General features: G+C 42.6%; 1 protein-coding gene across 2 annotated transcripts in view; it reads left to right on the forward strand.

Moving 5' to 3' along the window:
• LOC140657784 (unconventional myosin-X-like) overlaps nt 1-18,669 on the forward strand; it is a 93,942-nt gene extending 75,273 nt beyond the window's left edge. For both annotated transcript variants that reach the window (XM_072875348.1, XM_072875349.1), the window contains 13 exons: nt 19-112; nt 748-803; nt 2,468-2,610; nt 4,356-4,550; nt 5,774-5,931; nt 7,198-7,321; nt 9,241-9,538; nt 10,788-10,995; nt 11,836-11,972; nt 12,863-12,986; nt 14,562-15,011; nt 15,819-16,010; nt 16,600-18,669. In XM_072875348.1, coding sequence (XP_072731449.1) covers nt 19-112; nt 748-803; nt 2,468-2,610; nt 4,356-4,550; nt 5,774-5,931; nt 7,198-7,321; nt 9,241-9,538; nt 10,788-10,995; nt 11,836-11,972; nt 12,863-12,986; nt 14,562-15,011; nt 15,819-16,010; nt 16,600-16,713 — 2,293 coding nt within the window. In that variant the 3' untranslated portion in view covers nt 16,714-18,669. The remainder of the gene's footprint in view (nt 1-18; nt 113-747; nt 804-2,467; nt 2,611-4,355; nt 4,551-5,773; nt 5,932-7,197; nt 7,322-9,240; nt 9,539-10,787; nt 10,996-11,835; nt 11,973-12,862; nt 12,987-14,561; nt 15,012-15,818; nt 16,011-16,599) is intronic.
• Nucleotides 18,670-26,039: the final 7,370 nt, after the last annotated feature.

A 26,039-nucleotide genomic window follows, 5' to 3' on the forward strand; every position in this document is an offset into this window, starting at 1 on the left:
TTCTGTTTCGATTGCCAGCGGTTGGTTTAATGTCCTGAGCCGAGTGCACAGCGCTACAGCGCAGCAGCTGAGGGAAATGCAAGATGAACAGGCCAATCCAAAGAATGCTGTGGTAAGTTACTGTGCAACCAGTCTGTGGGCATGTTTAGAACCCTCTGTGTTTAACTATTTTGTGCATGTTTTTCCAGCACTTGCAGTGCTGTAGTTCATGAGCAGTATAAGAAAGTTGGACGATTATTATAAACAGCAAAGCTGATAGAAAAGAGGGTGAGCAGTGGGGAACGTAGTGGTTGTGGTGGGTGGCTCAGCTTGATCACCAATGGCTCTCCTCTTTGGTTTGGAGGGGAGAGGGGGGCTGCCTCATGCAGAAAAAACGTCTTTGGATGGGATTATGGGACTAGTCTGGGTCACAGTTATTCCAGACAGAAGACACGCAGTTGGGAAGAATAGGGTATTTGTGTGTTTTGCTAGTACTGAGATGTGGAGGCAGAGGTTATTTTAGACTTTCATAATGATCTCTGGAAATTTGTAGCTCTTTTTTCTCCAGTCCTGTGGAGCCCTTGCACATCTTCTCATGCTGTTTAGGGAGCAAAGATGACTCACTCATGCCTTTCTCATATGTTCATTTCTACTCAAGCTATTGGAATTCAGAAGAATGTTTTCAGTTCCAGTCCTGTTCATGAAGGAGAATGTCTGTAATTTAAGATGCAAACAATTCCTGTTATCTGTGTCTCTCTCACTGTACAGGGAACTCTGGATGTTGGGCTTATTGACTCTGTCTGTGCCTCAGACAATCCTGATAGGTATGTACAGCAATCTCACCATCTCTTAGATTGGAAACTCTCTGACATATTTTTGTGGGTAGGTCCAGGTTTTGTTTGGGTACATTTGTTTAAACTCATAAGAATTTATCGCTAAACAAATAAACTCAACTGAAGTCTTCAGGTCGTTTCAAGCTATGTCACTTCACAGGCATGAAGTTCGCAAGTGTATTTTCTTTGAGTTAAAGTTTAGATACTCTGTTCCATCTTAAAAGTGGGAACAGCATCATTTCAATGCCAAGAAATTATAGTCTTACCTGTTATTAACACTGAACAAAAATGTCCAGCACAAGCAGCACTTCTAGTTTTTCAACAGCATAATTTTGAGTTTATCTTGTAAATTTAGGGAAAAAACCAACATTGTGGACGAATAATGGATGAATTTAAAAATCTATACACTTCTTGAAATCTTTGCAATGAAACAGAGCACAGACCTTTAGTTCACAGATCGGTTAGTTTCAGAGAAGATATTATGGGACATTTCATATCACTTTACGTTAACATTTAATTATTTCCTACAGTGTTAACAGGTTCAGCCAGGGCAAAGCTTCTTACTACAGTGCTGAAGTAAAATGTTAGCTATTAAGTTATTTACCTCTGTGGTCTGTTTTTTTCTCACGCAGGTTGCTGGGAATTTGGGGTTAACTACTAAGTAGTTTAGAAAATGCATATCTCAGTAGCAAACTAAGATTTCGTTGATCAAAATGTTTTAGCCAGTTCTCAGCCTGGACTCCTCATAGTTAAACTAGGCACAAATAGGAAGCTGAAGAGTCCAAATTTGTTCATGCATCTGCTGAGATACACTCTTCTAGAGTACCAATGTTAAACAAATTCTGAGGAGAATGCGTATTTATTTTTCAACCAAGGTTTTTATGCAGCTTATTTTTATATTCCATAGGTTTATGCAGTGGTTTGATTTGCACCTTTTACCTTTTGCTTCATATTTGCATTCTACTTTTCAGTTTCTCTGTTTTCTCATAGAAATCTGTGTTTGCTTTCAAAGCTTTCTGAGTCTATGCTCTTGGACCTGGTCATATTGTTATTTTTCCATTTTCCTGTAAAGCATCAATTTTGTGCAGAAATGTGAATATTCTTTTGGTAGGACACATTTGTCTGTTGCAAGAGAAGGGCAAATTCATCTAGGAGCAACGTAACAGTTTTTCCTCTGTTTTGTCAGGATCGGTTCATTCTTTTTAAAACCAACCTCAGACCCATTTTAGCTGACCCTGCTGAGACCTACGTTTGCCACTGCATCACTGGTTTTAATAACTATGAGGAGAATGGCTGTACTAGCTCAGCCCAGTGGTACTAGCACTAGCTCAGTCCAATCGGAAGGTAGAACAAAGTCCTTTGCTTATGAACTCAGGACATTTTACAGCTGGTCATTAGCTAATTAATGTTTTCTAGTCTTTGGAAATAGCTTTTGAAAGATGTTTAATTCCATTTATCTGGTCTCTGCATTCATCAGTTTGCAGACCAGCTGCACAGGAGATGCTCTTAAGTGTTTCTACACTTCTCTGTAGTTTGTATTCAGAGAATCTTTTCTGCGTTGTTTATGGGAAAGTAGAGGGCATGGCTTTGGGTGTGCTGTGAGTGGAGATATTTGTATGGTTACAACCAATTTTAATGCTTTTATTTTCTGGCAGACCAAATTCTTTTGTGATCATCACAGCAAATCGAGTGATTCACTGCAACAGCGACACTCCTGAGGAGATGCATCACTGGATCTCCCTGCTGCAGAAACCAAAAGGCGAATCTAAGGTTGATGGCCAGGAGTTCCTTGTGAGAGGTAAAAGGAAATGCGTGCAATTACGACATGTGAAACTTATCTTCCGTTTATGATCTGAGGGGAAGGTTTGATTGTAGCTAATCCAATCTAGGGTTTAGCTGCTCCCCAAAACCAATCATTCTCTGCCCCCCTCCACCTTCTGGTCCGCTGTTTGCCACGTCCTGTGTTGTGCTGGCACTGGCTTTTATCTGATTCCCTATCAGGTGGATTCAGAAAGCTAAAGCTGGAAAAAAATTAAGTACTTCTTTATAGGTTTAGTTTTCTGATGTTAGTTCCATAGCCTATTTCAACATGTCCAGCAAATGCCGTTAGGGAATAGGAGGGAGCATGGCTGCTGTTCAGGAGCAGCTGGCTTAGACTGACTATAACATGACACTGCAGCTTTTGTTTTCAGAAAGCTCTGTTCCTTCTGACACCTGTCATGTAGAGAGGGAGGGAGAGAGATCTTTGTGGGATTGCTGCTGTCCTCAGCTAAACAAACTAACCTGATTCTGGAAGACATAGTGAGGTGAGAAGAATTCTCTGAGGCTGAGCAAAAGGTTTAAATTATGTCTCTAGTTAGAGCTTAGTTGGAGATGGAGGAGCCGATGCATGAGTAGTGATCACACATATATTACAAAATACTCCCCCATTTGTCTCACATATTTTTAAATTTCATTATTGCTTTCAGCTCATCACATGGTCTTAAATGTATGAAGACACTCCTGATCCAATCTGTGGAAAGCAAGTGCATGAGCAAATTGCCTTACATCTTCCAGAAAGTATCTATGAGGGAATAAAGGTCTGAGAGTGGTCATGGCAAGGCAGGAGGACAGGAAGAAAAGGGTCACCAAAAAGTGGCATAAGCCTTCCATCCTAGTTTTAAACATTTCAAGGAGATTGAGTGATATAAAGCAAATTGTCAGGCAACAGTTGCCTCTTTAAGTACCTAGTCTTATTGTTCATTAGTTAAAGAAAAAAAGGAATGCTCCTTTGAAAAGTCAATGTATTCTCTGAACTTCACAGTAAGAGGTCTGTGTGACAGTGGTGTAGCCACAAAGACACATATTTGGGGAGGTCTGCCTCTTTTTCTTTTCTTTATACGGAACCTCTGGGCTCAGTCCCACATTCTTCAAACTTTTGCCTTGTGGGTGGACATTGCTTTTTACAGCTCTGAATAGAAAATTGTCTTTTTGACAGTTTTAGCAATGCAGATTGTCATTTTTTCTTTTATAGTATTGAATTTTCTTTCCTTTTTCTTTTTTTTTTCTTTTGTGAGGAATCTAAAATGAGAGAGAAATTCTTTTTCCTGACCGTGGGAGGAAGAGATGCATGTAATGCTTACAGATCTTTCTACTAGAAGACATGTATCGCCAAACCTCTTCTATCGAGGTTTGGATAGGCCTTTGGCATCTCTTTGGAAGAAAGAATTGTAAATTATTTATTGAGATGTTTGTGACTTGTGAGGGAAGCATCCTGAATAGAAGATGCCCTCATGGTGATGGCAAACTAAACCACAGATCATTGATAAAAAAAATACATAGGGCTGAAGGATGGAACAGCTTTGTGGAAAATTTTGGGCTAATTTCTTACAGTGACTGTGCAGGATACTGCTATAGCCAGTAAAGCAGAGCTGGTAGGTCCCAGCATGAGCCTTTTGCAGAGAGGTGGAGTTCTGGTCCCAGAGTTAGAGAGCCACCAGGCAAGAGTCAGGATTGCTGTGGTGGTGAAAGACAACCATTGACATGTTTGTGTTCCTGTGCTAGGCTGGCTTCATAAAGAGGTTCAGAGCGGCAACAAGATGTCCTCTCTGAAGATGAAGAAACGCTGGTTTGTTCTGACAAACACTGCCCTCGATTACTACAAGTCATCTGAGCGCACAGCTGCCAAGCTTGGCACACTTGTGCTCAATAGCCTCTGCTCTGTAGTGCAGCCTGATGAGAGGGTCTTCAAAGACACAGGTAAGAGGAAGAAAGCAGTAATGAGCAGACTTTTCATGTGTGGAGTTGCCTGAAGAAGGGATGGTGCAGGAATGTAATGGTGTGTCATGTTGAGAAGGTAGTCTTGATGTTATCTGAGGCTCTGTGTCTGGCTGCAAACATCTTTCCTCACAGAAACCCTAAGAGACTTGCAAAGGGCCAGAGAGTAGTGTGCAAGTGACAGTAAGTCCCTCACACCTGATGGAGATAGACAGTGTTGATGTTTTTTCACTGAGTAGTGTCACTGTTTATCTAAGTGTTCCCCAAATAGGGAAAGGTGTATGAGTTCTTATAGTTGACACTGTTATTATCAGTACCTCTCCATAAATAACTGCCACTTTGTAGCATGACCTACATTTGTCTCTGGGGTCAATGTTATTCTCTTAAATAACCGCAATGGCATACACTGTAGGTCTTTTTTGTAGCATCACTCAACTTGTTAGAAACAAAAGATGGCAAGGGCCTATGTTTGCTTTCTGTGCAGTGTGACACAGTTCTGGGGAGGCAGGATCTGGCATGATCCTCCATTGCTTGCCTTAGGAGTTTGGGAGGGAACTCGGGTTATGAGGCAACAGGTGAATTCCCCTGACAAAGAAGGTGAACCTTAGAACAATACTGAACATTTGAGTAGCGGAGTTACTTGGGATATTTTTAAAAAGGGCTGGAAACATTTAGTAAAATGAGATGAGGGGAAATTTATTCTGCTCACTCACAAGAAATCGTCCATATTTTTTATCTCAACAGATGTCTAGGGCTGCCTTTAGCAGAATGAATTGTCATTGCCCTGACCTGTTCTCTCAGTTTATGTCAAACACATTATTTTTAAAAGTTATGAGAATTGATTTGGCAGTCTGACCTGGTGCTGTGTTTAGAGCGGTCATTTTCTGAGTGATTAATAGCACAGTGTAGCCCAAACCCTGTCTGCAAAAGTGAGCTGCCTGGTTGGCAGGGAAGTAGTCATGTTACACTGCAAGATACTTGTATCTTGGAAAGCTGTCTTTGTACCAAAACCTGGATTGAGACCTTCCTGCTGATAAACATGTTTTGGGAATGGGGGACATTAATGTCTACCTTGTCAATTTTAACCGGACACACCATATGTTGCTATCAAAGCAGCAAGGGTTTTCCTCAGCCACGTGCTACAGACAAAAAGAGAAGGTAACATGGATCAAGTTTCACCTTCCAGCTTCTTTGTTTCTCCACAGGCTATTGGAACATAATTGTCCATGGCCGAAAGCACTCCTACAGACTGTACACGAAGCTGTTGAATGAAGCCATGCGCTGGGCCTCTGCCATTCAAGGTGTCATTGACAGCAAAGTTCCCATAGAAACACCTACACAGCAACTCATTCGTGACATCAGGGTAGGTGGCATCATGCTAATTCCCAAGTGGGTTGGGAGCAGCCAGATCACCACTGGCCTTACCCAGTAATTGCTGAGAATGGGGCAAGAAATGGGGTTGCTGTCTTGGGGCGGGGGGGGAAGAAAAAAAAAAGAAAGAAAAGAAACCTCAATGACTGTGTAACTAAATAATCAAATATTATGTGAATTTTATTTCGAATTAACATGTTAACTGATCTGCATAAGTCTAGGCTACAACTGTGTGCGATTACAAATTGCATGCAGGATTACACCATCAGCATTTGCAAATCCCTGCTTCATCCTTTCCTCTCCTAAGCATCCTCTGGACACAAATACAAACATTTCCGTTCCTACTAGCCACGTGACTTTGCTGTATCCTGAATTCCTCTTCATACCTTAGGCTTGTGTGGTTAAATAGCAGAGTAAAGGGGGGAAAGAAAATGTCCTTCAAAATAGCAAAAATTGTGCAACTGTAGCAGGAGTAATTTTTGAAAAGACTTCTTTCCAGAAAGTGTGGCAAAATAAACATAGAATCATATTAGAAGACACACCAAAGCATATTTCAGAAGAAATGTATATGTAAACATATACATTGCAATGAACTCTAAACTAGATGCAATTAGATAGTAACTATTTAGGAAGAAAGAGCTGGGAGTGATTGTGGAAAATCTTGGAAAACTTCAGCTCAGCATGCAAGGACAAATGGAACATTAAGTATTGTTAGGGAAGGAATATAGGACAAAATGTGGAAGAATGTGATGCTAGTGTGTATGATAGTGACAGGCCCGGATTTTGAACACCATGTGCTTTTTGGTTGTCCATTCTGTAAACACGTGTAGTACAACCAGACAAATTCAGGGAGTACAGGCTCATTATTACATACTAAACATGGTGGATCTGTGGTCAGAAAGTCCATTAGCCATTTACTGTTGAAAGTTTGAAGAATATACCAGGGAGAAATCATGCCATACATACCTGTTACATGCCTGCATTAGGTATCAGCTGCAAGCCACGTTTGAAGTCAAGATCCTGTGCTTGGTGACCTTTGGTATGACCAAGCATGGCTATTCTTATGTTTAATTTTCAGAAATAATGTACAGAGTAATTTTTATATGTGAATTATGCTTTGGTCACCTGGTCCATCTATGGACCTTCAGAAACTTAGATAAAGGTGGTTGAGCTTGAACCTAAATGTATAAGAACATCCTGCAAAAGACTATCTCCATTTGAGGATAATTCTTTTTTTTTATTCCCCTCCCCCCCCCAGGAAAACAGCACAAACTTTGAAGTAGTGGAACAGACATATAGGAGGAACCCGATCTTGCGATATACCCAGCACCCTTTGCATTCCCCATTGCTCCCACTACCATATGGAGATGTTAGTGTCAACTGTAAGTATTTTACCCATGTGACAGAATCCGCTGACATTTTGAGGATCAGTGTGGAGCTTGAGCACCACAAAAGTGGCCTGTGAGCTCTCTCTATGTAGGTGAAGTCCATCTGGGACAGTGTAGCCCACAGGGTTCAGAGAGAGAGAGCAGTCCCTTTCTCTACCTGGAATGTATTCTGTGTCCACTGTCTCATATCTTAGGAACACTGAATCTTAAAGTAAATGGGGACAGATAGTTTATCATCCCTACGGGGGATGTGCAGCCTGTCATTCTTGAGCTGCAGCTGGGTTGCGAATGGCTCCCATGGAAATCCTACAACAGGACTACATCATGCAACTGGCAGTGGGATAGTATTCATACAGAAGCTGCTGTAAAACCAGACTAAATGAATCCTTTATTCAAATGCTTCAGGAATATGAAAGAGCTAGACTGTTTGATAGGCCACCAGAAAACCAAAGTGATTTGCTGATGATTCCAGATTGGCATACGAAAACTGAAAGCTGCTGCTGAAGACCTATAGAAGAATCTCTAACGCGGAGTGACTGGGCCACAAAATCTTTTCAGAAATTAATTTCAATCTGGATATGCAAAGCAGTGTCTATGGGAAAAACAGTCTGCCACATAGGCAGTGATGGGTCTGAGTGATCTAGTTCTGCTTAGGAAAGTGAACACAAATTTACATAGCTTTATGAAGATGTCAACTCTTGTGCTGAACACAGAAACAAAACAGCTAATGCAAGGTTTTGAAAGCTTAGAAAAGGAAAAAGAAAGTCTTTGTGCGGCTGTATTGATGTATCATGCACCTGCATCTTGAATACGGGATGCAGCTTGGCCTTCCACATCTTAACAAAGATACAGGATAAATAAAAACCTACCCAAAGATGATCAAAGGCATAGAAACACTTGCCTACAATTAAGAGACTAAGTAGAGCAGGACTCTTCAGCCTCAAAAAGAAGTTTTTAGGGCTAGAGGACTGTCATGGAGAAAGTGAAAGGGGAGCAGCTGCTCACTGTCTGTCATGATACAAGGATCAAATGAAGTGGCAGATTAAGAGCACAGAACAATTCTGAAATAGAGAAAAATTACAGAGCAAGTACTTACACTGTGGAACTTATTGCTACAGGGCTGTGTATTTATATTGTACAATTAATGCATGGCCACTGGGGAAGCAATGGCTGTATAGGAGATTCAGAAGGACCTACAGCCCCAGAGATGTGCAAAGGAGAATACAAGCCTGCAGCAGTACGGTAGTATCACATACTTCTAAGCAATTCGAAGCAGGCATTTAGGTGCTTAGAAAACGTAACCAGTGTTGGTGTAGGCATTTTAAATCTAAACGATAGGTAAAAGCTGCATCTGTGGTACAGTGATTTGGCAAAATTCTTTGTTGGCTCAGGGGTCAAAGCTAATATGGGCACAACACAGAATTTTGGAAGTATGTAAGCCAGGCTTTGGTGTCTGCATTCAGGCACCTAAAGCCTTAACTGCATTAGTGACTCTCTGCTTTATAGCTGCTCTCAGGTGAGGAGACAGTTTACACAGAGATGATTTTCTGCCACCCCTTCACCTGTGTCTGCAGATGACGTGCCAAAAGCTGTCTCTTGGCACCTCATCTGCAGACACTGAAGCCTGAACTAGATTTCAATGCTCGTTTCCCTTAAAAACATTACTCTGCTTTTCTGCATAGTATATCCAAAAATGGATTTGCAGTGGTGACAAGTTAGACTTTGGCAAATACTAACTAAAACTGCATTTGCACATTTAAAGGGGAAGCATTAATTAATTTTGAGTATAAACTTCAGTTCAGGAGAAGAGCTAATGCTCTGTGACTGACTAGTACAGTTGCCTGTAGTGTTGCTGGGCCAGTAGAAAATGAGGGAGATGCTCACCTCTTCTCACCTTTGTGATCGTTCCCCAGTGCAACAAGAGAAGGGTTACAGCAGCTTACAGGATGAAGCAGTGAAGATCTTTAACTCCCTTCAGGAAATCGAGACAGTGTCTGATCCCATACCCATTATCCAAGGCATTCTGCAGACCTGCCATGATTTAAAGCCCCTTCGCGATGAAGTGTACTGTCAGCTCATCAAACAAACTAATCACATGCCGCATCCCAACAGTACCGGGAACCTGCACCACTGGCAGCTGATGTCATGTATGAGCTGCACTTTTCTGCCCAGCAGAGGGATCCTGCGCTACCTCAAGTTCCACCTGAGAAGGTACACCTCCTTCTCCTTTGCAGTCTGTTCCCTTCTCTCTGCTTGTCTTCCGCTGCCTGTTGTAGTTCTCTGTCTCGCCCTCCTCCTGTGCAAACATCTTCCTGTGGTGTCACAGCTTCCTACCTTTGTGCACAATTCTTGCTACCAGTTGTTCCGTTGTACTCAAACTCCCCCCTTGCCACCCATCTGTTGTGTCCAAGGGATGTGGAAAGCAAGGCTACCCAAACAGAATACTGTGAAACTGTGTTAAAAGTGGGTTTACAGCCGATCACCTACTGCTTACTAGTGTCCATATAAGCATTCTCAACTTGCAGCAAAGGTGAGGACCGTCTTTTCATATTCGTTGAAATATGTACTACCTTGCAGCTGCCACAGTCAAAATGTCTACTGTGGAGCAGTAGATATACTGCAAATCCAGTTTATAATTTTTCAATATTTTTTTGCTTAACTAAGCACACAATGCTTACAATTTGTATTTCTAATCTGCTTTAGCTTCCAATTTTCAGGAACTAAATTGTTTACATTTCTTCCCAATTCATGTTCAGGATCTAATGCAGCTTTCCAAAGCAGTCTGCATTGGGGCTGAGCTGCAGCTATGTAGTATCACTCCATTTATTAATGATGAGAAAGATCAATAAAATCTATTTGATTCCTTCTAAGCTAGGAAAGAGTGAGGTGAAATTTGTGCCAATACACCAAATAGCTATCTCTGGGGCCTAGTTCTAAGAGATGCTGAGGAATACTCAATGTTGCCATTTCATTTTTTTATCACTGGAGTTGCAGATCATGTTATACTTAGAACCACTGGCCTTGGAGGGAAGAGAACTGTGTACAAGCATCTACCTTCTTGATTCTGAAAAATACTGTAAAAGTAGCTCAAGCACAGCCAGCAAATTAAAAAACAATTAAGAATAAATGAAAAAAAGTTTACATTTTATTTCATCATTTTTAATCTCAATTCTGTAAATTGAGATAGTAAATCCTGCTATCTTCAGCTGGTACTAAACTCATGAAAGTTTGAACTGCTTATTTCATATGTTGCTGAGAAACGCCACTGAAGTGACTTTAGAATGACTAGTAAAAGTAGGTTGTATGGTTTAGGAAGTAAGCAGGCTCATTCTTCCTGTGGTTGCACTTGACATCACTATCTCTCCCAAACTCTTCATGTACAGTAGTCCAAGTTATATGGTAATGTGCATGCTTTCTGGTTCACTGTGTAATGGGTTTTTTTGCTTCTCTTTACCATTAGGGTAAAAGACCTCTTTCCAGGCTCAGAAATAGACAGGTATGCGCAATTCATAAGTGATTCCCTGAAGAGAACAAAGACGAGGGAGTTTGTGCCCTCCCAGGAGGAAATACAGGCTCTTCTCACCCGTGAAGAAATGACCACAACAGTGTACTGCCATGGCGGTGGCTCTTGTAAAATAACCATCAATTCCCACACAAGCGCTGGGGAGGTAATGCATTAGTAGCATTAACCAGATGTAAGCACACCTTTGTGTCTGGATACTGGGTCTGTTGAAGGGACTCCTTTTTCCCATTCATCTCCAATTTATCTCTTTTTTTTTTTTTTTAATAACATTTTTTTTGCTGTATCTGCAAACTCTGTAGGGAAAGCTTAACTTATTCTGTGGGTTCAGAATTATACAAGGCCTATGCCCAGGTTGTAGAATATCACTTAACAATTGTGTTGCAAAATCTAAACACTTTTGGTGTTCTGCCCGTTGGAAAGGTAATAATTCTGAAGACTTGCTAAACACAGTTTTCTGGATAAGTTGAAATTCCAGATCATAATGTAATCCTTCTGGAAGGGATATTCTACCAGTAACTTAATTGTTAGCAGGTCAGAAGCAAGATTCCAGGTTATAGTAGGCATGCCTGTGAAAACATTAGTGCTAAACAGAGGTAAAGAGTGGAATTGTTATTAGAGGAACCAAGACATCATGACATCTAAATCCATTATGTGCCTGCATCTTGTGCAGAGTTCTAATACCCCCATCTCCAAAACGGTAGTGGAGATTGAAAAGGTTCAGAGAAGAACAGTGAGGATGATCAAATATAAGTAATGGCTTCCTTGCAGGGAATGATCTTTTAGGGTTAGAATTCTTTAATCTAGATAACCTTTAATCTAGAATCTAGATAACCTTTAATCTAGAATCTAGAATTCTTTAATCGAGATAACCAAGGGAGAAATGTGATGGAGGTCTATGAAATGATGAGTGTCCTGAAGAGGTACTGATTCTTCGTTGTGAAAGTGTGTGTAATACTTACTCTGTGATCTCTCTCTGATTTTGCAGGTGGTTGAAAAGCTGATCCGAGGCTTAGCAATGGAGGACAGCCGTAATATGTTTGCGCTCTTTGAACATAATCAGCAGGTGGACCGTGCTGTTGAGAGTCGGGTGATTGTGGCTGATATCTTGGCCAAGTTTGAGAGGTAGAAGAATGTTTCATAAAATCTTTAACTGCTAGTTGGATGTAACACAGGTTTAAGTGGTAGTACAGTCAGGTAGTTTTATCCAAAGCAGCTGCAGTGATTCAACCGTTCACTCTGGTTTGAACTTCCCTTTGGTAAGGTTCAGTAAGGTTCAAGTGCTCTTTCTCACTGTATGGAAAACCATGTTCACATCTATTTCGGTGACAAAGAAGCATTCTTTATCAGGCTCGTCAGGACAAAATTAGTAGTGCCTTTATCAAAGAGTAATGGTTTACTAGCAGAGCTCAGGGAAGGTTTGCCTAAGTCTGATAACGATCTTGTCAATTTACATCATAATAGCTCTATCAGAAGAGAGCAAAGATTTGGGCATAGAAATGCAGCTCTTATTTTTTACTGTGGACTGTGATTTTGTGGCCAGACATACAAAGAAAGCAATAAGTTGTGAAAGAAGCCGGCAATGCCATTGTCTATTTTATATCTGTTCTAAAGACAAAAATAAAATTGTTCCAAATGATGGCAAGGCTGATGCTTTTCAGAGTCACAAGATTACATGGAAACAGTATCTTGAAAATGGGGAATACTTTATGTCCTGCCCCTAAACTCTTGCATTTATCTAGAACCGTTGATCTAATTTTTTGATCAAGTATATCTGATAAGAACTTTAATTCCTTCTGAATCAAAATTGTATGTGACTCAGAGGGAAAAAATGGAAGTTACCAGGAAAGTCTGCTGCACTGAGATTGTCCTGGTAAATTAGGTAGTTCTGTATGCTCTCTGTTTCAGAAATCCAGGGGTACCTTTGTATTGTGCGTTGCACTGTGGACATCCCAGTACTGTGGTGCTTCAGGTTACTGTTTTTTTCCCCTCTCATTCTCTTTCCTATCTTATAGACTTGCTGGCTCTGAAGAAGAAGAGGAGGAAGGACAGTGGCAGCTGTATTTTAAGCTTTATTGCTTCTTGGATATTGAGAATGTTCCCAAAGATGGGGTGGAGTTTGCCTTCATGTTTGAGCAGGTAAGCTCACTCTGGGAGAGTGATTTGGTTTCCAGGGTGGCAGAAGCACACAAGAGTATACAGAAAACTGGCTTACTTTGTATTAGAAGTGGGAATACTGGTTTGAACAGAAGAATTTAGTGTGTTGGATTTTTTCCTGGAATCTACCAAGCAGATACACTGCAAAATTCTCTAGGGAATAGGATTATTAGAACAAAAGCAAGAAAAAATGAACAAGGGCTTCAGAAAACTGGAAGACCAATGATAATAAAATGTTTTTAAAATTTATCTTTAAATTTAAAAGATACAGAAATTTGGATAATGATTCAAGAAGAATCATTAAAAGTAGCTGCTTGCAGAACATAGGTGTGAAGAAAACTTGAAAATCTAGCTATCTGCCTGTCAGCTTACAAGAACAGCACATCCTTGGGGTGTTATAGGAGTTGACTAAGAAAACCTATATTTAGGGCAATTCCTTTTGATTAACAGAGAGGCATTAGAAGAGTACTACAGAAAAAGGAAAAGAGAATGTAGTTGACAATATTTATCTGCTGAGTAATCTTTTTTTAAGTCACTATACTCCATAGCACAATGATGCTGGTTAGGCCAGAGATCACACTGGTATGAAATAACCTTGCAATTAGGAATGCCAAACTAAACTGACTGGAGTACCCAGCTGTGTGATTTGTCCCATCTTTCTTACTTTTAATGAACACTTTGATCTTGCCTCAGAAAATTATAGCTGTTGAAAATTAATTAATATGTGTTAAAGAGGGTCAGTGTCATGAAGACTGAAACTCACTGACAGTCAAATGGATGGCATGTACATCACACAGACAATGGTTCCCTAAGAGTGCTTTCTTGAAATGAAGATTAAGTATTGTTAACTACAGAATGTCTGGAAAACGGTCAGGAACAAGACATCATGGTACTCTGTGGAAACTCAATTGTACCAAACTCCCTGTTGACAAGGCTTTCAGTCTACATAGCTGTCACTGGCAGAGAGTGGTGGAAGAGAAGTAACAGTAGGAGAGTAGATGTTATCCAGACATTAGATGGATGTAGCAAAAAAACCCATAAATATATTTCACAGAAAAACAGGCAAAGGGAAGCAAGAAGATTGGGGGAGACATCAGGTGAAAGAGGAGGAGGTGGGAGGTGCTGATGTGCAATGGGACTGAGGTTGAGAGTCTTGCGTTTATTACATCTAACTCTCTGGTGTTGAATATAATCTCCACACAGGAGCTGTAGCTGGTACAGCACAAAACAAATTGCCTCAATTCTGGTCTCTCCTGTCTGTTCCAGACCTAAAAAGTCCTCACTGTAAGACTTCCAGTACAGGATTAGGGGCCCCTCAGAGACCTCTGTCCTGTCCATGCTTGCAGAAAGAGGTGTTCCCCTCACATTGACCAGTTGCAAACTTTGACTTCTTTATTATAACATCTGCTCTGACCTCCTGAATTATGTCTTTCCTGCTAGGATTGGCTTTCCTGTTGGGATGGGCAGGTGCCATAGGAATCTGTACATGGACCCAGCTGTGAATAAAGTGTGCTTCTGCTTTCTAATGACTTTGGGGGACGTTTTGTTTGTTTGTAGGCTCATGAAAGCCTCATAGATGGTCATTTTCCTGCACCAGAGGACACTCTGCAGCACCTAGCAGCTCTACGGCTGCAGTACCTTCATGGAGATTATTCTAAAATAAGTTGGACCCTGGATGGAATCTACCCAGTTAACAGACTAAAATCCAAAATACTGCAATCAACAAAGAGCAGCGGCACTACCAGTCACACTCTGGAGAGGAGACGGACCAGCTTCCTTGAAGGGACATTGAAACGTAGTTTCAAGACAGGCTCTGTAAAGAAGCAGAGGGTAGAAGAGGAGCAGATGATGGAAATGTGGGTAAAGGAAGAGCTTTCAGCTGCTCGGGCAAGCATAGCACAGAAATGGACCAAGCTGCAGGGAGTCTCTCAGCATCAGGCCATGGTGAAATACATGTCCATTGTAAAGGAGTGGCCGGGTTATGGGTCAACCCTCTTTGATGTTGAGGTGGGTGATGTATAAACTCATGTAACTACTGCCAAAGAGGGGCATCGGTCTGGAGAACAGATACAGCTGAGTGTATTACATTGCTCAGCAGCAGAAGGGAATTTCAGGAACTGGCTGCATTTTGCCTTAGTAAGCTTAGGGTAAGCCTGCAGTACCACACACCCAAAGAGGTGTGATGCAGAGAGCACAGAGCAAGCAAGCTGGTGCATCCTGGTAAATGGAGGGAGACAATGGATTCCCACTTCGTTAGAAGAGCAATAGAATTTGGGAAATTTTTCTGGGCTTAAGAAGGTGGTGGCTAGTGAAAGCAAAAGTAAAATGAAGCTCTATTGTCCTTACAGGCAAAAAGTGTAATCCTGTTCTGCAGCAGTGCAACAGAAACTCCTCAGACTGGGTCACTTAGACCACTGTGCTTAGCCTGCTAGAGCAGGAATCCACAGTTCCAGTTTTATCAGTTTTGTTGCTGCCTAGGTGGATTACCATGGGAAGTTGCTTGCACTCACTATATTATCTGTAAAAGAATAAGTGGAATATTGACTTCCTAAATCACTTTAAGAATCTGATGAGAGCTGTTAGGTATTACAGTTATTTATTAATCAATTAGTATTTGACTCACAGCCATGTCACTTCTAAATCTTTGCAGCAGGAGTGCCTACAAGATTCCTTCTGCAGACATCCTGTTTTTCCTATTGGGATGAAGAGTTGAAATGTCCTGTAGGAGCCAGAAATGGAGGGCTTTTTCTTGAATCAAAGGTGGTTTGATCCTGCACTGCATTTATGCAAAATTTCATGTTTCTCTTTCTGCAGTGCAAGGAGGGTGGATTTCCAAATGATCTGTGGCTTGGAGTCAGCACAGAGAACGTGTCTGTCTACAAACGAGGGGATCCTAAACCACTAGAAACTTTCCAGTATGAGCACATTGTTTTCTTCGGAGCACCACAGCCTAACACCTTCAAAATTACAGTGGATGAGAGAGAAATGTTCTTTGAAACATCCCAGGTACAAGAAACACAAGACTTGTTGTATGTGCAGTTTTACTAGCACTTCAGTAAAGCTCTAATTTCCATGGACTAGACAAGCTTATATGTGAGAACTCTTGCTGAATGGACTGGACAGCCAAGGAAAAAGATGAAGGGAGTTTAAGCCTAAAGTGCCATGGTACCTCTTCTTGAATACAGGGATAAACAGGGAAGAAGAAAAAAAAAAAAATGCTGGTTAGAAAGTGAAGGAGGTTGAATGGTCTTCCAATCCACAGGGAGTTCCAAATTTTGGGTGCTCATGAGTGTGTTCGGTTTTTTCCTTCCCTTCCAGTATATGAATGGGGAGTTCACAAACGCAAAGAAAAACGTTTAGTAGCATTAAAGTTGCTTTTCTTTGAGCTACAAGCTTTTTAAGTGTCGCTACAACAGACCACAAACTTGTCAAGCATTTCTTTCCTTACTGTCACTTTCACATTTAGTACTACATGCAAAACTTACAGTGCCATGACTTTGGACAAGGGGAATCTTTTCCTGCAAAATGTCTGGTATGCCTCAATGGAATTAGGTTTTTAACGTGCTTCTCCTCTGTTATTGTGTTCTCTCTCTAGGTGGGCGAGATAATAAAGATCATGAAAGCATACATCAACATGATCGTGAAGAAACGCTGCAGCGTCAAATCAGCCACCAGTGTGGACAGTCATGCTAGCATCTGGACTAGGTGATATGAATGAACTGCCACAAGAGCGAGGCAGTTGTTTAATGATTGGTGTTTGCAACTTGCCAGCACAAGTGTAGCAAAGATGTTTTTTAAGAACTCCACTTGACTGACTACTGTATTTAAAAACTGAAGTGACATCTACAGTACCGTAGGATTTGCACCTCTGCCCAAAGACATTAAACAGCAACAACTGTTGTTAAATATTAACAGCCCAAAACTTGTTTCTCCCCTTGCTTGTTTGATGAACAATGTACCTTAAAGAAGCAACGTCAGAAGCATCCTCCTTCTCCTGCCTGTCCTCTCTGCTGCTTTTACCATTACCTGTCATACTGGCAGAAAGAATCATTTCTGCACTACAGGAGGCAAACTTAAGTTTCCTTATGAATTTCCAACATGCAAACATCTGGGATCATGGGATCACAGCATGGTCTGCTAAAAGAATGTTTGGTTTTTATTTATTTTGCAAGCAACTCTAAAATATAAGTCACTGTGGGTTTTTTCTTCAGGATATACTAATGATCTGATCTGGTCTTAAAAGAAAATGCCTTTGTATAACTGAAGCCAAGTGGTCCCAACTAAGAGGTCAAACCCTACATGAGAGAGCATTAAACAAACAAACAAACAAAAACACCCGAGGTGATTTTTTACCTTCCAATAGAAGTTCACAGGTACACAACTGTAAAAAGCAGCACTTTAATTTAAAATTCTAAATACTCTAACACAGGAGAAAATCTTTGGGACTAGCACCACTGAAATAGATCATCAGGTGCCATTCCGGGTACATTCCTAGCAGCACCTGTTGCCTAAAAATTAATGACTGCCTTTCACCTATACAGCCCAGGAGGTGAGATTGATTTAGTTGCGTTTCCAGAAGAGCTGTTCTTCACAAACACCAGGTTTTAGATGGAGGTCAGGGCTTTTCATGGTGAGCAGGCTGCCTGCGTTAAGTTCCTTCTTTCCCTAGGTGGGATTGTAGGATGACTGGGATCCCTGAACTTTAGTTTTAAGTGAACTGTTTCCTACTGAGTGAATAGGGGCCTAGATAAATGGTTATAGGCAAGAATTTCACTTCCTCTGTACTCCTGTAAGCAGATGCCAAACCCTTCATCCTCCTCCAAATTCTAATTGGAACTGCTCCCATCACTGAATCCCCAAATCACCTTCCAGTCTCCTCTAGGTCCCTAGTCATCAGGCACACTTGAAAGCAATTCTGTTTTGCCAAAACAACTGCTTCTTGGAGGATTTTTATAGCTACTTGCAATTTGAAGAAGCAGATTTTTTTTTTCTTCTCAGTGAGAGATGACAGTCATCTTCAGTCTCTTGACTTCAGAAACTTGATTTCATTGTTTAAAACAATATTCAATATCAGTCACATCATAAATTGGTTGCATTAGCAATCAAGAAACCTGGTGGCTAGCCATTTTCTATGACCCTTGTCTAGTCTTGGGATCCCAGAAGGCAAAGGCCCATTCAGTTTCTTAATGAAACTGAAGAGCTGTATGTACCATGGGCCTTGTTCCACGTTTAGAATCAGATGTCTCCATTTCTGAAGAAGTGGCAGCTAAGGCCTGTTAGCTATGAAGTAGCAGTTTCATAGAAAAGAAAACTAGGAGTCAGTATGCAACAGGTTCCGTTCCAATTCATCATCAAATTGTGCCATGTCACTAATACTGTGTTGCAGAACACTGTAGTTCTGAGGTTGACAGTACAAGAAGAAACACAGTGTACATAATCCATGCTTTTCTCTCATTTCCACTGCACTGCAGCATGTGCAAACACTGTCTCCACTTGCCACGCAGCCAGCCTAAGAGGGTAGCCACTACTGTGTATCATACATTCAACTAGAGTTTTGCCTTAAATAGCTTTACTGAAGGGTCCTACAAACATCCCCTTTTTGTCACAAAGAATAAAAAGATGAGCAGGTCACAAGTGAGAGAGAACAGGAATGCAGAGGCAATCTGAGAAGTAACACTTCGTATCGGTCCGTACACTGACTACATCTCTTTATGTATCAGAATAGCCTTGATTATCCCTGTCCTAACTCTGCACTATTTCCGTGTTCTGGCTCTTGGGTTGCTGCAGGCAGCTTGAACCCACTTGGGAATGTAACTCCCATTACTATTTGTTGTAATTTTGCTCATTTCTATTACAGAATTCCTTCTGCTGTCTTTTTTAATTTGTAACTGGCTTTACAAGATGAAAGTTTAATAAATTATTGGATTGCACAGGCTGTATTCACTCACCGACATTGTGTGCTCATGTTAAGATGTTTACTTGGAGATCTACCACTCAGAACTCATAAGTGGAAAGCCAGGCATCAACGGCATGAGGAGACAACAGCCCTTCCTCTCAGAAGCAAATTTTGCATTTGTGGCAAATTGTTGTCTATAATTTGCCACTACAATGCGGAAGGTTTGTTTCCAGCTTCTGCCGCTCACTCTGGGGCTGGGTTGTACCTTTGGTCAGTGGGAGATGTCCCACGCGAGTTCAAGGGGCTGGTTCTGAGACAGTCACTGTGGTGAAAGCAGAGTGAGGAAGGAATTATCTCCAAAGTCCCAGTCTGCAGGATCAGCTCCATCCCTTCTCTTCAGCACCTCCAAAGTCACTAATGACAGAAAATTGCTTCCAGCTCAAATAAACTGCCAGCAGCGCTTCTCCTACGGTAGCATGACCGGGACATGGTGTTCACCTAGGAGCATGTGTCACCAAAGTGATAAATCTGGGTAGAGGACAGCGGAGCTGTCGGCAACACAGACAGACTAGCCTCTGGCAGACAAAAGTTCCCTCAATACATCCACAGGTACGGAAACCAAGCCATGATGCATAATCCCCATTAATACGCTCTCATATATCCCTTGGCTCTGAGAGCCTTGGGACCCTGGAGACAGGTCTATGCAATTTCCCCTCCAGCTGTTCGCAGATTTTCAGTTTCTCCATCCTTATGACCTTCTGTAGTCTTTCCAGGTCTTTATTTGAGGCTGGAAGTGCCTCTGCTTACTTCAGCAGTTGCTTTTCTTTCCTCAGCTGTTATGTTCCTTTCTGTGTACTTCCAAAACCACGCCGTCTCTGCCTCCTTTCTGCTAAGAAGCCTTAAGTCACACACAGGCAGCTACTGGTTGTTTGGGTGGAGGAGCGTGTCAAAACCAAACACAGGCTGCTGGGCCTGTACGTCTCTCCTGAATAGCCCTCTTGTGATAAAATGCCTCTCGGCCACATCAGGGTCTGGCACGGCGTGTCTCCCCCACTCACTGCCCGCTGGGCTGCAACTACCTGAAGCTGAATTTTTTCTTGGTGGCAAATGCAGAGACCAACCTCAGTTGCCATGGATTAAAGCAGGAGCTGTCTAGCCAGTCTCACTTGTTCACAGCTATTGAATTTCAAACTCTACTTGCTTCATCCAATACATCACTAGCACGACAACAAACATGCACCGCTGCGGGTCCAGCACGACTATGACAACATGCACGAATTCATTTCTGACTCTGGTTGCAGTGAATAACCGCCCGAGGTGATGGCTGACTAACGGCGTTCTCCCACTCCAGGAGACGGGAAATGCCTCTGCAAAACAAAATGCTAATTCTGTTTTATCACTCTGCCAGTGTGCTGTGCAGTCCCTTCTAGCCTCCACCCCAGTATTTCTCTAATAGTTAATTCAAGTTCGTATGTTCTAACGTTTATTTTATATGAAACAGTTTCATGCCAATGGGTGTTAGAGTTAGGCTTTGGAATAGGGGCACAATTTATACTCGGCACCTACACGGTAAACATAAAATGGTTTATACACAAAAGCACAGCCCCGGTAAGTTACAGCACAAGCACATGTATCTAATTATTAAACCAGTTTGACTGTAAACTTCAACTGTTTATTTATGCCTTCTTCTAAAACACACATCCTTTCCCTCTGTAGGCTGTACATTGTAGCATTACTCTGCATTGACTTCAAGATGACATGCTCCCCTTGGGCATTTAAGCAAATCACTCACACATGAATTCCAGCCCCCACTGTAAAATATAAGCTCCTAAATCTGTGGATTGCAAATTTGCTAAGCACTTGTCCACATTTTATACCAGAGATTCCTAATGCCACAATTGGCTATACACTTTGGCCCCATGCCCGTCAACAGAGAGGTGATTACCAAGAACTCGCAAGTAAAACTCACTTCTCTCTACCCACCTGTTGAGCGCTGCTCTTCAAGCATGGCTCATGCTGGGCAGCCTTTTAAACCTCAGCGAGGAGGACCCATCTCACAGTGTACCCGGCCTCTGCACCGGTGTTTAGGTCTGGATGCAACCAAGTGCAAACACATTATGTTGGGCGATTCCTGGTTCTTGCCAGACATGCGCTACCACCCTCCGCCCTGTGGCTCGGGCAGCCCGGCTGGCTGCAGGGTACAACCGGCTGGTAGGGAGCCCAGCGCCATCTCCTCCTAACGCTGCACCCAGGGACAGGTCTGTGGCCTCCTGCAGCCCCCAGATGCTGCTCCCCCCGCCACTGCAGATGCCTCAGGCCTTCCCTGAGATGCTGCAATAGCTCAGAATTACCAACCCAAACGTGTCCTTTCTGCAAAACCAAGCACCAGTAAATCCTATGCAACTCTTATTCAAAAAGTGACAGCCCATCAGTATAAACTCAACTGGTTCTGTACTGGGTTAGGCGTTGGGCATGGTTTTTGCAAGTCCAGCAACAGAGCCGGTGCATTCATAGGAGCAACTTCCCTGCTGCAGCACCAAGCTGAGTAAGTGAGGGGAAACTCAGCTGTCCCTGGTTATGCCTTGTCAGGGTGTGCCCATGGGCAGAGCAGTATTTAAACCAGGAGCCTTCTCCTCCTGGTTCTCCTAGGATGGCTGCATTTTGTCTAGCTGTGCTCTGTGAGCAAAGTGATGCAGAGGAAGGTCTGCACTTAAGTGCTTAGAAGCAGGCTGGTCCTGCAAGGTGAGTCAGACTGGCATGGGGTGTAAAGGCGTCGAAGCTGTGTGGTAGGAGAAGCCCTGGTTGCAGAAGGAGGGAAGGTGTGGAGGGAGTCCCCTGGGGCAGGAAGAGGGGAGCGTTGGCTGTTGCCCACAGCAAACTCCTTGTTGTGCTGTGAGTGCTTGGGCCAGAGTCAGGAGAGCTCCTTTCCCCCAGCTGCTGTAGGTTTATTGCTCACAGAGGTGGGGAACAGACCCACCCCTGCTGGGGCTGTGGTGTCCTGGCGTTTCGGGTGGTTCTGGCTGTCCACGCTGGCTGTTCTGGCCCTCCTTCCCAGCACCCTGTGCTGGTGTGGTGGGGCTGTTGGCAGTGCTCACCCCACACCTTTCAGGTTCGTGGGCACGCTGGCTGGCTGTTGGTGCTTTCTGGTCCCCTTTCCCAGCAGCTTGCACTGGTGTAAGGCTGCCTCTTTGGCTCCCGTGCCCGTGGTGGTGTGTTCATCCTTTAGTTGTCAGTGCTGCGAAGCTGGTATGAGCCAGAACAGGTACAAAGCAGAACGGTGGCTGCATGAGACAATACAAGATGGAAATTTCAAGAACCCAGCCCTTTTCCTCATAGTAGCTCACGATCCCAGCCACAGAATCACAGAATTGTATAGGTTGGAAAAGACCTTTAAGATCATCAAGTCCAACCGTAAACCTAACATTACCAAGTCCACCACTACACCATGTCCCTAAGCACCTCATCCAAACATCTTTTAAATACCTCCAGGGATGGGGACTCCACCACTTCCCTGGGCAGCCTGTTCCAATGCTTGATAACCCTGTCAGTGAAGGAAAATTTCCTCATGTCCAGTCTAAACCTCCCCTGGTGCAACCTGAGGCCATTTCCTCTCGTCCTATCACTTGTTACCTGGGAGAAGAGACCGACCCCCACCTCTCTACAACCTCCTTTCCAGGTAGTTGTAGAGAACGATAAGGTCTCCCCTCAGCCTCCTTTTCTCCAGGCTAAACAACCCCAGTTCCCTCAGCCGCTCCTCATCAGACTTCTGCTCTAGACCCTTCACCAGCTTCGTTGCCCTTCTCTGGACGCGCTCCAGCACCTCAATGTCTCTCTTGTAGTGAGGGGCCCAAAGTGAACACAGTATTTGAGGTGCGGCCTCACTAGTGCTGAGTACAGGGGCACGATCACTTCCCTAGTCCTGCTGGCCACACTATTTCTGCTACAAGCCAGGATGCCATTGGCTTTCTTGGCCACCTGGGCACACTGCTGGCTCATCTTCAGGCGGCTGTCAACCAACACCCCCAGGTCCTTCTCTGCTGGGCAGCTTTCCAGCCACTCTTCCCCGAGCCTGTAGCGTTGCATGGGGTTGCTGTGGCCCAAGTGCAGGACCTTGCACTGAGCCTTGTTGAACCTCACACAATTGGCCCCAGCCCATCGATCCAGCCTGTCCAGGTCCCTCTGCAGAGCCTTCTTACCCTCAAGCAGATCAACACTCCCGCACAACTTGGTGTCATCTGCAAACTTACTGAGGGTGCACTCGATTCCTTCATCCAGATCATTGATAAAGATATTAAACAGGACTGGCCCCAACACAGAGATATGGTAACACCGCTTGTGACTGGCCGCCAACTGGAGTAAACTCCATTCACCACCACTCTTTGGGCCCGGCCATCCAGCCAGTTCTTTACCCAGTGAAGAGTACACCCGTCCAAGCCATGAGCAGCCAGTTTCTCCAGGAGAATGCTGTGGGAAACGGTGTCCAAGGCTTTACTGAAGTCTAGATAGACAACATCCACAGCCTTCCCCTCATCCATTAGGCGGGTCACCTTGTCGTAGAAGGAGATCAGGTTGGTCAAGCAGGACCTGCCTTTCCTGAACCCATGCTGGCTGGGCTTGATCCCTTGGTTATCCTCTACATGCCGTGTGATGACACTCAGGATGATCTGCTCCATCAGCCCTAGGTAAATGTGCCCTCCTATTACCCACATACATGTATAATTCACACTCTCACTTGACACAAGATGCTCTTTAAAGACCCAGATCATGTTTATGAAAATAAAGACATTTCAATGAAACAGAAAGCAGTTCGGTTGCTAATGGGGATGACATTCAATCACGCACGCTTGTGAAATCATCTCAACCAACTACTTGGAAGTTGAATTTGAATATGCATACAAATCCTGCTAGTTTTTACAGAGTATAAGCACTATGTTTTTGTATAAGTATCTATTCTATATCATCTGTTAAAGGGGAACTGTGACACAGGACATTTGAGAAGAGAAGTTTAATAGGAAGCAGGAGTAGAACACTTACTATCCATATGAGTGTCCTGAGATACAGCATGCAGAAAAGATCTTTGTTCTCATTTGTTCTAACAAAAACTGTGCACATAAGGGGCCAGCGTAATGAAGAAAGCACGTTTTGCAATAATTATTCTGTATCACTGAAATTCCACTTTCTTAAAAGCCACATTGGAGTAAATTATTCTATTTATGCTGAAAAGGAGCAAAGCTAACAAACAACTGTTGTTCTGTTTATGATTATAGTCCCTTCCGCATTGGCAAATAGAAATCCAGAAGGACTTACAGTCTGTGTTGCATTTCTGTGTAATCACAATAAAAACCTCATCTGGTATCCTCCTCTACCCCCCCCTCAAATCTGTTAAAAATCTTAGTTACTGGCAGATACTACGATAGAGGGTACAGGAGTTCTCAATGTGAAAATACCATAATAGAATAAAACCAAGATAACAGCATTTTAAAATGGCATTTATGCTACGCACCATTTGCAAGTCAATTTGCTCTCAACAGAAAATTACTTTCTCTAGTGCTTTGTCAACTCTCATCTTAAAACTCTTCAGAACTAAATGGGAAAGGCCCATTAGTGACAATTGAATTTTTCTCTCCAGTAGCTAATCTCCTGTTTTTCCTAAGCTTAGTTCTTTATTATTGCTCATAGTTCTCACTTTAAAACTGTGCAACGTCTGTTTAATTTGGTCAGTAAGAACTTTTTGTACTTCTTGACATGCATTTGACTAACTTCTATGAACCCGAGTGTTACATATCCCACTGTGCTCCATACACACAGCAACAGTGGATGCATAAAGGGCCCAAATTTTAATTCTGACTTTTAGCGACAAAAATTGTAACGTTTGGTCCTTGTTTATTTGCAGCCGCACCAAAAAAATAGCACTGACAGGCCATGCAATTTACTTCCTCCTTTCAAAAATGTTTAGATGTATAACATATGTCCAGAGCAATGAGCAGATGGTGCATTTGGTTTAAAGAGAAAGGAAAAATGGTAAGAAAGAAATACAACAAATGCATCAGGCCCAAATGGTGCTCATGCGTAAGTGCTTGTGGTTCTGTGTCAATTAAGTTATTTCTGTGTCAATGAAGTTACTGATGCAGAAACAGCGTTAAAATAACAATGCTGGCCGGCCTAGTGGCAGATGTGGATTAACCTTTCCATGACAGAGAGTCTTCAGAGACCAGGCAAAATTCAGGAAGAGGAACTGAAATCCTTGCTGCTCTACTCACCACAGGAGTGAGCTCTGCCCTAACCAGAGGGAGGCCCATGAGACAGACACGTCAAGTTGTAAGTGTGCAAAAAACCTTTGTGCATTTACCTGAAGTGGGACGGTTTTTGTCTCGAGCTACCGCAGTCCAGCAGACAGTCTGTGCTCTGACATGAAGGAGTTTTAGGATGTTTTCCCAACTCCATTGCTCTGTGACCTGGTAACAGCACTTCATTTCTGTGCTTCTATTTCCCTGCTCATCTTCAGTTTTTAATTAATGTTTTTGAAACAGATGACCTCGTTTGTCTTGCACAATAGGATGTTTCTCCCAGCAAGAACAGCAAGCCATTACTGTAGCTAAAAATAACACTGCCCTTTGACCAGCAGCTGCAGATTTTGGAGGTCTGGAATTCAGAATTCAGATGATATTTAAAATGAATACATCTCATGCTTTAATTGCAAGTGTTACATGGCTGAATGTAATTTAACTTTGCCCATATTTTATGAGGAGTTATGTTGGGAGCCCTTATAAACTGCTTTGGAGCTAAGATGGGGCACAAGGTGCTAATGAACGACACCTTGAATTAAAAAAAAAAAAGGCAAGAGTAATGTTCCCTTTCTGTGCAAACCCAGAAGCAGCTTGATAAAAGCTAAGTATAACCACGTTCCATGATAAAGTATGTTTTCAACTGCAAAAGGAAAGTTACTGGCATTCTTTTTAAATACATCAAAGATTTTTATTACCTCTAAAGTTTTCTTATCGTGGTAACACTTACTTATCTGCTTTAATTGTGATCACAGCCCCCGTGCTATGTGCTTTTTTATCCAGTGATTAATGAGCTGCACTTTAGCAGTGATAACTGCTTCCACGGAAATAAAACCAGTGTAAGCAGTTTAATGT

The sequence above is a fragment of the Ciconia boyciana genome, chromosome 10 (assembly GCF_034638445.1).
Source record: "Ciconia boyciana chromosome 10, ASM3463844v1, whole genome shotgun sequence".
NCBI classification, from domain to species: Eukaryota; Metazoa; Chordata; class Aves; order Ciconiiformes; family Ciconiidae; genus Ciconia; species Ciconia boyciana.